Source organism: Podarcis melisellensis (assembly GCF_964234715.1).
Source record: "Podarcis melisellensis genome assembly, chromosome: 3".
Classification (NCBI taxonomy): domain Eukaryota; kingdom Metazoa; phylum Chordata; class Lepidosauria; order Squamata; family Lacertidae; genus Podarcis; species Podarcis melisellensis.
This window is the reverse complement of record NC_138530.1, coordinates 89,961,241-89,974,145: the sequence shown is the minus strand read 5'-3', so window position 1 is coordinate 89,974,145 and position 12,905 is coordinate 89,961,241. Positions and strand designations below refer to the sequence as shown.

General features: G+C 42.4%; 1 protein-coding gene across 1 annotated transcript in view; it reads right to left on the bottom strand.

Moving 5' to 3' along the window:
* Positions 1-2,053: 2,053 nt before the first annotated feature.
* The window catches only part of LOC309367210 (glutathione S-transferase-like), a 64,419-nt gene continuing 53,567 nt past the window's right edge, over positions 2,054-12,905 (bottom strand). The window contains exons 2-8 of the mRNA XM_081906600.1: positions 10,320-10,360; positions 8,234-8,340; positions 7,360-7,411; positions 5,662-5,794; positions 4,101-4,242; positions 3,532-3,663; positions 2,054-2,341 (exon numbers count right to left, since the gene is read on the bottom strand). Coding sequence (XP_081762726.1) covers positions 2,219-2,341; positions 3,532-3,663; positions 4,101-4,242; positions 5,662-5,794; positions 7,360-7,411; positions 8,234-8,320 — 669 coding nt within the window. The 5' untranslated portion in view covers positions 8,321-8,340; positions 10,320-10,360 and the 3' untranslated portion in view covers positions 2,054-2,218. The remainder of the gene's footprint in view (positions 2,342-3,531; positions 3,664-4,100; positions 4,243-5,661; positions 5,795-7,359; positions 7,412-8,233; positions 8,341-10,319; positions 10,361-12,905) is intronic.

Below are 12,905 nucleotides of genomic sequence, written 5' to 3'. Positions count from 1 at the left end.
TTGCAAAACCCATTGCACAAACTAATTATCAACTTTTCTGACCTTGGAGGTACTATGAGTACAACTCAGCAGATCTTAACCGTTGGTTTAACATTTAAGCTGTTCACCACTCTTTCCTCCCCACTTTTTTTTGCTTCTGGACATTAATCTGGGCAGTTACACACACAGAGAGAACTCAGATCTGCTGGCTGCTATGAATGGCTCCCTGGGTCATAAGGCCAGTGCTTTTTTCTGGGGGGGAGGGGAGAGACTCAGGGGTATGCATACCCCTAAACATTTTGTGAATCTAAGTTTGGCCTCATTGAGGGCAGTATTTCAATGAGTAGGAAAATGAGAGTAGCCCTAAACATTTTTTTTGGGGGGGGGAGCACTGCTTAAGGCCACCAGAAACCTATCAAAACCATGCATTTATAGAGAAGTGTGTAAAAATAGTTTTTTCCCATGGCTGTCGTCCTATAACCCTTGTTATGGAGTACTATCCATTTTTTATTGTTGTTATTATTGATTCCCCCACAATCTTCTAAACAACCATCTCAAGGCAATTTACATATAAGATTATTATAAATAGTTAAAAACACATATTCAGTACCTCAAATGCATTTAGGACTAAAAAAAAAAGTAAATGCTCATGGTTAAAAAAAACAGGCCTGTTTATCCAGATGGGAAATCCTGTCAGTAAAAAGAAATGCGCAGATAGAGAGACAGGAATGCTATTTCACAGCACAGAGGTGGCCACACTCAAAACCCCACTCCAGGTTATTGTAGAGGCAGCTTATGAGATCCTTGCAGGAGAAACTGTCCCGTGGACTGCAGTGATCTCTTGGGTGTACAGTGGTACCTCGGGTTAAGTACTTAATTCATTCCGGAGGTCCGTTCTTAACCTGAAAACTGTTCTTAACCTGAAGCACCACTTTAGCTAATGGGACCTCCTGCTGCCACTGCACCACCACTGCCACACAATTTCTGTTCTTATCCTGAAGCAAAGTTCTTAACCCGAGGTAATATTTCTGGGTTAGCGGCATCTGTAACCTGAAGTGTATGTAACCTGAAGCGTATGTAACCCGAGGTACCACTGTATAAGCAATAAGGCAGTCTCTCAAGTCACCTGGTCTTGAACTGCATAGGGCCTTATATGCTCTGAAGGACTTTCCCTTCCGCTGGGGGATTTCAAATTTATTTTTTAGGGCAAGAGGGGGAAATGGCAGGTCTGCTTGCCCTTCCCAGTGGCTCCTTCTGTGTCGCTGAGGAGAGGGAAACTTCCAGAAACAGTGGGTGCTCCCCATGGCAGTGGAGTCCCTTATGTCCATTAGCAAGCAATCCCTGCCACTTGCCCCCTCCAGTGTCTCCTCTTTTGCCTCTTGGTTGCCAACTCTCTCCCTGCCCCCCACCCAAATCATTGTTTTTGTGGCTTCAATAGAAGTTTGATCAGGCAAAGCTGCCTCACAACTGCACAATCCAATGTATGGGAGAAGGAAGCCCAACCGTATTAAATGTGGGAAAAGGGTAGCAGCCTCTTTGGGTAGGGGTCACTTCGTTAATTCCTGCTTGTTACGTATCCATTTGGGTTAGTGTTTAGCTGCCAAATTGTCAAATTTGGTTTCATTTATACAAAGCACCAGGGACGCAGGTGGCACTGTGGGTTAAACCGCAGAGCCTAGGACTTGCCGATCAGAAGGTCGGTGGTTCAAATCCCCGTTACGGGGTGAGCTTCCGTTGCTCGGTCCCTGCTCCTGCAAACCTAGCAGTTCGAAAGCACGTCAAAGTGCAAGTAGATAAATAGGTACCACTCCGGTGGGAAGGTAAACGGCGTTTCCGTGTGCTGCTCTGGTTCACCAGAAGCGGCTTAGTCATGCTGGCCACATGACCCGGAAGCTGTACGCTGGCTCCCTCAGCCAGTAAAGCGAGATGAGCGCTGCAACCCCAGAGTCGGCCACGACTGGACCTAATGGTCCCTTTACCTTTACCTTTACCTTTATGCAAAGCACCAGCAGGAACTAGTGGTGGTTGGACAGACATGTTATTGGCTACTCAAGAAAAACATTGCACAGAAGTATAAAAGCTGTAGAATGTTTTATTACATTTCAGTGTAGCGCCACACAATATTACCATCTTTTACTCTTGTTGTTCTCACTGTAGCTTCATGAATTTACACCCCAGTTTGTGCCCGGTGCAGTTGTAGCTACCTTCCATGAGGTGAAATTATTTTGCTTTGTTTAGTTTATCCGTAGAAAATCTTCATGATCCCTGGCACATCCTTAACTTCCATTGGTGGTTTTCTTGGACTCCCGGGCTGCAGAAATTTCTTAACTGTAGGGATGCTGCTCATTCTTACTTTAAAAGCCTGAAAAGAGAAACAGTAAAACATTTAGGGGATAAAAGGAGAAGTCTTATAGCAAAAATGGTGGCATTCCTGAAGAATCATCTCGCACCGTAATGGTAGTACAACTTGATCATCAATACTGAAACTATTGATGAGAAACTCTATTATCTACAAAACACAGTTATTTCAAGGTTGCTCCTTTGAAGATGGAAGCCACTGTTTGCAGGCTTGTGAGTTGCTTTTAAGAGTCCACAGTTAATTCAGAAATGGCTTATCCATGAATATGGGCCTTATTTGTGTGATGGAAACCCAAGTCACGTTTCAGAGACGATGGTGTTTTAGATATGCAAAGGGGGATAAAAGCTCTATACTAGAGCTCGGCTTATGCTTCAGTAAGCATACTGAGCTCTCATCTGTGTGGCCTGCCACTTTCCTTTATATGGAAGCTGAAGATATCCAGAAAGGGGTGCAAGTATAGATCTACTAGTACGGTTGAATTAATGGCACCATACGTATGCGATCCAGAGCTGCTCTTCCCATCAAACTACTAGTTTAGGATGTGTGCCTGTTGCCATGTGATGCTACATGCTCAATCATCAAAACACATGTGCACACATATACACTATATGCGTACAGACATTTTTAAATCCTGGGAACCTGAACAATCTATCTGCTGTATACCAGCAAAGGTCCCCAGAGAATTACAGTGCTGTACTAAGTATACCTTGGAAAATGGAATATGGAGTCTCGCTTTGGGGTGGTTTGATTCGAATGGCAATTGCAATTAGCTGACATATTGTTCCCTATGGTGTGTCGCTGCTTCCAACCCCCTTGCTATTCTGCTACTCTTGTATGGATAGTGTGCTCTAGCACAGAGGTGGGAAAGCTATGACCTTTCCCTTATGGACGGCCTACATTTCCCATCAGTCCCAGCCAGCATGGCCAGTGATCGGGGTGGATGGGAGCTGCAGTGCAGCAAGATCCGGAGGGTTTCACAGCTAATGAGAACTTGCAAGAGCCAGGGAACCTGTACCGACTTAGGCACGTTTTTAATGTTTGATGTTTTATCGTGTTTTTAATGTTCTGTTGGGAGCCAGCCAGATGGGCGGGGTCTGTATAAATCAATCAATCAATCAATCAATCAATACAACAACAACAACACCTGTTCATCCTCTGTCTTTTATAATAAGTTGTGAAATTGTGTTGCTTACCTTTAAAAGAGGGAATTGGGAGAGAATATCAGCCTTCAGCTCTTCTGCCATTAAAATGGCTTCAAGCAGTTGAATATCTGCTTTGCTGAGCTGATTTCCAACCAGGAAATTTTGCCTGTGATCTTTGAGGACCTACAGAGCGGAAAATGTTTTAAGAGTACTTCAGGTACATAAACAAAATGGAGAATATATTTGGGCAACTTTTTAAAACCACTCACCCAGATAGTATTGCATCATGACATGAAGAGGATTTGGATCGGTACTGAGGTAAGGAGTGCCAAAAAACCCCCACTTCATCTGAAAAGCCACTGTGCCAAAAATGAGAAGCTGGGGTATTAACACTCTGTGTGCTATGCTTACTCTTCTCTCACACCACTAAAATATTTCCTTTTAGCTCAGGACATGGTCTAAAATGTACTGTTGCCGTTTGGAAAATGAAGAATTAAGAAAACGATTTCTGGCAGACCAGACAGTCCTGTCAACATTACCAGCTGCCAACTACAGTTGAGCATAGGTGACTCTGTTCTCTCAAAAGGGGTTGTAAGTTCCGTTCCTTCTTTGCCTCGTACCTTTTCAAAGACTGGGAAGTATCTGGTGGTGGCTTTTTCGACAATGTTTGCAAACTCCTTCTCCCTCGTGTCAGCTGGCTTGATGGGAAGCATCAGCATCAGTTCATACAGATCCATAGTACCTTCACAATACATATCAATCCTGAGGGAAAGAAAATGTTGCTGTGATTGGATCGCCAGGGACCATGAGATTTGGCGTGGTACATTGAAAATCGCGGACACCAATAAAGCTCGTGTGTCAATAGTGGGAAGGTTGTTTCTCCCTCTCAGATAATAATAACATCAGGAATAATATTTTTGGATATAGAAAGACGGCAGCGAGGAACTTGAACCTCAATTTGCTTATTTCCTCCTCATACCTGATTCATGTTCCTTTCATGTCATTTCTTTTCAGATGAGAAGCTTGAGGTGTGTGTGTGGGGGGTCTTTTCAAAGTGATTTTTAAGCTGCTCCAGGAATGTTTCTTGGCTGAAGGGTGTGCTTTAAAAAACAACTCAAATAACTCAATAATAAAATCATACAGATATCCCTGTGTGCTAGACCTGTTGCCCCTCTGTAGGAGGGATAGAGAAGGTGTTTACCTCCAGAAGTTTTCTTCGGTTCCTACTTCCATCACCCCTGACCTTAGGCCATGCTGGCTGGGGCTAATGGAAGCAGGAGTAAAACCACAAATGTAGGACAGAGTGGGATTGTGAAAATTAGCCGTACAGATCTAGAGTCTTGTGGCAACTAATTCCTATTTGTATGGGGCTTTCCATGCCAAAGCCTCTTTTACCTTGCTCTCTGAGGAAAGCCCTTTAAACTATACTCTTTTCAGAAAACAGCACACATGGGCACTGGACAAATGGATATAATAATAATAATAATAATAATAATAATAATAATAATAATAATAATAATATAACTGTAAGACAAACAGAACCAACACAAGAGGGAGAGTGGGAAATTGTGTCATCTCGGTAGAAAAACAGGGACAATGCTTCTATATTTTGGAGAAGGTATATTTCTTCCTTTGAAAGAGCCCTTTTCACTCTCATTGTCTCTCAGTCTCAGTCTCTCTCTCTTACACCTTAATAAAAGTGCTTTCTGGGTAATACCATTTGTCTGATAGAAAAAACACATTGGCAGGAAGTGCCCCTATTTTCATGGGAATAAATATGCACAATGAACAAAAAACTGTATGATTTGCTGATCAGTCATAGAGACCTTCTTCAGTTACACTTTTTTTTAAGCAAATCATATTAAAAATCAGAATTATATAAGTGGAAAGGGGTGTATTGACATCCAGTGATCCAATCTATTGAGATTAAATGAATGTCTAGGGCATGAACTTTGGAGAAACCACCTTGATTTCAAATGAACCAGTCCACGTGAACTAGTTGGGAAACTGAGAGGTGATATTAGCTCACATTGCTCAATCTTGAACTTTTTTTGTTTTAGTTGGCAGTCACAGGGAGTTGAAATGTGCTGACTCATAGCTTGTCAGCATATTATATCACAGACTAGAGATTTCTTCTTGGATCATGCATTAATAACAAAACTTATAGAAATGTTACGGTACAATGCTCGCTGCTTCACATCCTTCCCATAGAGATGGTATTTGGTTGCAATGTAGTTGAGAATAGCTCGCGTCTGCACCATCTTCATCCCATCAATTTCCACCATGGGCGCTTGCTGAAAGAGCAGGACTCCATCTTTTCAAAGGAAGATGAAAAGTGTCAGTTCATTCTCCCAGTTAATTACAAGGACATGTGAATTTTCAGGAACATCTGACATGCTTTGAATCTGAGTATTTAGGTACTTCTCCATTGTTCCTTTCTGATCATAAAGTTTGCCTCTGCTTTTTTTTGTATAGTGAAGAATGCTTTTGCAGAAATGTGCTAAACCTGTACAGCAAACACACAATGGAAAACTAGTTTTGTGTGTATATGCTAAATCTGCTCTCTAGCTAAAAACAAGCAAACTGCCCTGCAAAATGCAGTGTTGAATATCATGTGTCGAAGGTTGCTGTCTATTGCTAGGAAACTCTCTTCTCTTTCAAAGGACAGAGTTAAAGGCAATACAACCAGATAACAACTGTGAATTCACACATATTCTTGCCGAAAATCGTGCACAGGTAACTGAGATTAAGGGCACAATGAAGACCTGGAGAACTTTCAAAACACCTATGATTAAGACTGGAAGATAGTCCCACTGAACTCTATGTGGCCCACATGTGAGGAGGCACACGTAGAATTGCAGTGACTCTTCAGAGTAGATTGTCTATTCTTCATATTGTACAGGGAATCCATCTAGACTATAAACTTGCTCTTTTAACTTCCGTGTAATCTTGGTGTCTGTGTGATTATCCTCTAAAGTATCCTGAGATATTCAGTTGCGCGTCGAGGTCCCCAAGACACCCCCCCCCCAAGAAAAACACAATTGACACTTAATTTTTGTTTAAGGTTTTTGGCATAATTTTGGCCACAACTTTATTCAAATACAGCAATGTGAGTGGTTGCTTAGGCATTGGTAGCACCACTAACTGCCCCCGCACGGGGACAGCTCTGACATTCGCACCCCCCGCGAAGTCAGGAAGGGTAAGTCACCTGGGGAGAGAGACGGGACTGGGAACCATGCCTCACCTCTCCCCAGAATGCTCCCAGGGGCTTGCGTGGCCCTAGCCCCTGCCAGGGGGTTTCGGACAAAAGCATGGGGGAGCCCCTGGGTTCCTTTAACGGTAAAACCCTTCAGCAGCAGCAGCAGCATTTTGGAGGGGCAGGCACAGCCGAATCCATACCCCTCCACCAGCAGCAGCATTTTGGGGGACAGGCACAGCCGAATCCATACCCCCCAGCAACCAATTCCAGACCAATGCCTAACCGCAAACCTTACAAGTTGTGACGATTTGCTACGCAGTAGGCGAAAACCAAGTGGCACACACTAATCAGCCAAATGGCAAAATTCCTACCGGGCCCCTGCCCCAAAGCAGACGACCCCATGACAGGCAATAGCAAGGTCAAGCAAACAGCCTAACATTAGGGAAGGGAGGGTGGGTGATCCGAAGCATGCAGCAAAAGAGGACGTCCGTTGCTGCGTGCCTTGTATTTAACAAATAGGGCTGTGAATCACTAGTTGGCAACATCTAAATTTCCCCAGTAACAGCCCGCCCCTGTTTACAGGATGGCCAAACCATTTGCCTAGTAACAGTGAGGTGTCTTGTCAGCCCCAACCACAACCTGTGCTCTCCATGAGGGAGAACACACTATGTCATACTCACCCTTCCTTAACTTTTCCAGATCTTCGTTTGACTCAATAAATTGTTCTTCAAACTAGAAAATAAAAGAGGCAGAAGATTTCAAGGGTCTCATGAAATAATTTCAGCTGCCATAAATGTCCCAGAGTTTTTCAAGCACTGGAGGAAATTTCATGGAAACCCCCTAAGTAATCTCCTCTTCTGTTGTCAATTTTTTGGGAAAGCAATACGAGACAGGAAAGTGCCACAAAGCATGGGAGGGGATTATAAGGGCTGGGACAATATTAATTCCACTGCTAATGTCATTGATGGTTGAAGTGGGCATATGATATTAAAAGTGGTGTGAGTCTGAAAGCAGTTCATGCCCTGAAGCAGGGATGTCACAAAAATGGATGTCTTGGTGTGAAAGCAAGGCCAGCCCAGGACTTTTCTCTGTCTGAGACAGAACAGCAAATGGTTCCCCAATTTGTTTTGTCATATGACGCAGAAAATCCCTGTCCCTGACAAGAAAGGTGCAACAATAGTAAATGAAAACACTGTAAATGCGACAATTTGCTACCCTTCCAGGACACTTAAAATCAGTCACCTGAGGCAGGTGCCTCACTCTGCCATATGGTAGGACTGGACCCAACTGCCTGAAATGGATTCCTAGTCTGCATGCCTTCAAAGCACTTTGAAAGCACATGACTTCTCCCAAGGAATCCTGGGAGATCTGGTTTATCCCCACAGAGCTACCATTCCCAGCACCCTCATTTATGTATGCACATAACAGCCTTGAACAAGCTACATTTCCCCACATTCTTTTTCTTGTGGGGCCGGAGAGGGATGTCCTTCAAATATGCGGTTATATTTACAGCCTTAAATAAATGGTGGGTTTAGATAAATTCTGAAGACAAACCTCGACCCCAGCTGCAGCCAACAGCCACCTTATGGTTTCCATCCGGCCTCTTCCATTGATGTAGTAAAGCTTTGGTTTCCCAGCCATTTTTCTAAGTGCTTACTTTTCTGTTATGATAACAGAGAGATAGAGAGATGGTGTTTAGTAGAGAAACAACCACCGCTAGAGAAGGACAACTTTTCAAAATGCTGGTTGGTGATTGCTTGTAGCAGGATTTCAGATAGAAAAAGAAGAAGAAGAAGAAGAAGAAGAAGAAGAAGAAGAAGAAGAAGAAGAAGAAGAAGAAGAAGAAGAAGAAGAAGAAGAAGAAGAAGAATAGTAGTAGTAGTAGTTTGGATTTGATATCCCGCTTTATCACTCCCCTTCAGGAGTCTCAAAGCGGCTAACATTCTCCTTTCCCTTCCTCCCCCACAACAAACACTCTGTGAGGTGAGTGGGGCTGAGAGACTTCAGAGAAGTGTGACTGGCCCAAGGTCACCCAGCAGCTGCATGTGGAGGAGCGGAGACGCGAACCCAGTTCACCAGATTACGAGTCTATCGCTCTTAACCACTACACCACACTGGCTCTCTTGCCTAATAGCTTCTTGTCTGTTTTTTTTTAAAAAAAAAAACAACCAGTTTCATAATCATGATGCACAAGCAGATATGGCATATCATAGTACAGGTAAAATTGAAAATGAGTTTTTAAAAATAATGAATGTTTAACCCTCATTAGATGGCCATGGTCCTTGTTCACAAAGGCACGAAATAGTAAATTCCCCACTCATTCCTGTGCTGTTGCCATTGTCACTATCTTCCTTGTATCTCCTAAAACAGCTCTGGAAACCTGCCTCTCCAGCATGGCTAGCTATCGGGGATGATGGGATTTTATAGTGATGGATCACATCTGGAGCCCACCTCCATCCTAAAACTATTTCAGATTTCCTCACAGAGACACTCCCTTCTCTCAGCCAATTTGCCCCAGTCTCCACCATCTGTAAATTGCCAATTTAATAAAAAGCAAAAGATTTGGCTTGCCTTCCTTGCCCCCTCTTCTTGAGGTTCTGAATCTTGCCTTTGTATCCACTTCACGGCACCATTTGGACAACAGCAGTTGCTGCAGAATGGACCCATAAAACTCACCCTTTAGCTACTTAGGTGGCAATTCACGCTAGAACTTTGCAAGGCAATAAGCCAAAGTCAGCCTTCACTGTTGGAGAGCTGAATTCGCAGGGTGCTGGCATAGGAACCTCGCTCCCCCAAATTTAATGGATCTATTTCTCTGGAAAACTACATGGTACATTGTTTTCACTAATAAATGCATTTATATACACACTTTGTGCATTTTTATGCACTATTTGTCTGGAGGTATTTGTCAGGTATTTGCAAATCTCAAACGAGAGCTATGTTTCAGGTGGCATATTATTTCAGAAAATGCAAATTTGGCACGTTAAAATGCAAACTGAATCAAATTTCTCTCGATTTCCTGAAATCAAGAATAAGAAATCAAGATAACAAACTTTTTATAAAAGGATGGAAATGGTTTATTGAATATTTGCAGATAAATTGCAAACAGATATAAACACTGGCAGGATTATTGTAATAACCTGCAGTTTCATAAGAGTCCAGTATATATTTAAAGTAGATAATTAAATGAGCAAATTAAATGAATTTGGATATGCAGAAGATATTAAAAAATAAATTTAAGGAACTGCAGAAAGAGGGGAAAGACAGACTGTGAAATGTTAAAATGATTGTAAAATTAATAAATATTTGGAAAGTATTTTTTTTAAAAAAAAGAATCACATTTCTCTCCCATCTCTTCCCAACACTCCTTTGAGATGCCGCCAAGACCCTCAACCCACCACTATTTGATTTTTAGAGCTCTTCCACTGTCCAGCTCCTGCCTTTGGTCTATCCAGACAGAAAAGCTTCTTTCACAAGATTACAGGTCTCCAGAAAATCCTACCACCAGCTTTAGTCCTCTGCTGGTAAAGAGAAGAAAATCTTTGGGCACAGGTGAGGTCTTTGGGAATTGGGAATCCTGCACCACTCCTCTGTCAAGGGTGTCACTCTTGAGCTATGACTCTCCAAAGGAATTGCCTACCTTTGAATACTTACCTGCTGGAAGTCCTGCTGGGCAAGTGAGGCAGAGCAAAGGCTGAACTTGTGTGCATCAAGTTTATAAAAAGCTCAGAAGCTCCACCTTCCAGCTCTACCTTTTGTGAGACTTTTCACCTAGGGTCAAATCAGTTGCACAAAGTTAATCCACAATGGGAAATGTTCTCTCGCAGGTACTAACATGATGCAACTCAGTTTGGTGTAAATCTGTGCAGCTGCATTGAGGGCAAACATTAATGTCCTTATCATAATTAACCCAAGCTCTTGTATCACTGGGCAGAGGCCACCACAATCTCTGGCTGCAGCTGCTGGCTAGGAAATATGGACAAAGGTCATCTATAAAGGACTTCCCTGCTGGTGGCACTCACCTTTTGAGGGGTTTGTGGTATTTAGATGGCTGTGATTAATTTACACTGGTGTGCAAAACAGTGAGAACTGCTTTTGGTCAAGGAGTCTGTACACCTTTGTCAGCTGCTTCTCTTTGAAGAGTAAATTCTTATTGAAAGGCTTTTTTTCCATAAGGTGCAATACATTCCATACCACAATATCCATGAAACCAAACATTGGTACTAGAGCAAAGGGAAAATGAAATACCATAGCCTGATAAGAGTCTGGTAGAATAAGCAAGTTTCGCATAGCATGAACTTCTTTTGACATATAGGGTTATAGAGTAAAACACTGAGGTCCAGCTCCGAGGGCCTTCTAGCAGTTCCCTCACTGCAAGAAGTGAGGTTACAGGGAACCAGGCAGAGGGCCTTCTCGGTAGTGGTGCCTGCCCTGTGGAACGCCCTTCCATCAGATGTCAAGGAAATAAACAACTATCTGACTTTTAGAAGACATCTGAAGGCAACCCTGTTTAGGGAAGCTTTTAATGTTTGATGGTTTATCGTGTTTTTAATATTCTGTTGGGAGCTGCCCAGAGTGTCTGGGGAACCCCAGTCAGATGGGTGGGGTATAAATAAATAAATAAATAAATAAATAAATTATTATTATTATTATTATTCAGAAGCCAGAAATGTTTCTGCATGATATTAGACCAGAGTAGATTATTCCCATCTAATACAGTGGTACCTCGAGTTACAAATGCCTCAGGTTTCAAACGCTTCAGGTTACAAATTCTGCTAACCTGGAAGAGTTACCTCGAGTTGAGAACTTTGCCCCAGGATGAGAATGGAAATTGTGTGCCAGCGGTGCAGCAAGAGGCCCCATTAGCAAAAGCACACCTCTAGTTAAGAACAGTTTCAGGTTAAGAACAGACCTCCGGAACGAATTAAGTTCATAACTAAAGGTACCACTGTACTGGGGTTTATCCAACTAACCCATTTCAAATTTTTTGAAGACTCACTGTACTTCCTCCTCCATTATCAACTATTCTATTTTTTATGGTCATGTGGCTACTTTTTATCTACAGCTTTCTCTAAAACAAAAAAAAAGAGCTTGTGATGGAGAGGTAGTAGAATCGTAGAAACCTATAAAACATCTCTAAAAGTGAGATTAATGTCATTAGTAGTGAAAAGGGAACTGTCATCTATCACAATATGACAGGGTGCCATGCCAACTTGAATAAAATATGGGGGGGGGGAGCAGGTAAGCCCCACCCCGCATAATTGATCACAATATGTGGCACATGCACACCATTTGAATAGCAATGCCCATCAGCTTTGTGGGGGCCCGGTCCCCTCAAATATTTATGGGGGGCAAAGTGACCTCGGACCCTAGGAATTGGCTCCTAAGCAACATGGCTCCTAAGCAACATGGTTTTGTTCCTTCTGGACCTTAAAAGCTCTCGCTATCATTTTAGAGCATTTCTTTCTAAGCTCATAATATACACTGTTACTATTTGCATGGAGGTGCTTATATACTCAGCATCTAGTGCTTAGAAGCTCACTGTGCTTACACAATAAATTGGCATAAAGTTTTCAGTTCAGTCCTTGTGTCTGCTGAGGCCAATATGTCTTTTACCATCTCTGTTTGTAATGCTGATTTCTGCTTCTTCAAAATGATGGACTTTAGGCAATGTCTTCTCAATACTGCTTTCATAGCATCCCAGATTATGGCCTGTTCCTAATTTCTGTATGTGTTAAGAGAGTTATTGGAAGGCACCAAAAGAAGCGTCTTGAGACTCCCTCTCACAGCGTTGAAATCAACGATGACTGAAGCATGGTCTGATTCATGTATGTGGATTATCAAATTGTTATTTTATCAGACAGGGATTTGAAAGAACTACATGATCTATTCCGAAATATTGTGGCTCAAGGATTAGAAAGAATAATCTCTTAGGGTCAGATTATAGAGCCACCATGCATCTAATAAACCATTGCCACAGAGTACTGCTGGTAGGAATGTTGAAGACCGCTGTTTACCGGGACCAGACATACTACTATCCACTTGAGGGTACATAACTTCATTGACATTCCCTCTCTTGATGAGACAACCCACCTTAAATTTGTCCAACTCTTTAAACTCCTTTTGGCCATTGTTTGGAAACTATATTGAACCCAGCGTGTGACTCTGTCCTTCTGTTGAGCCTTGGATAAAAAATATAGTGTCCTTACATCATATGTTACAAAAA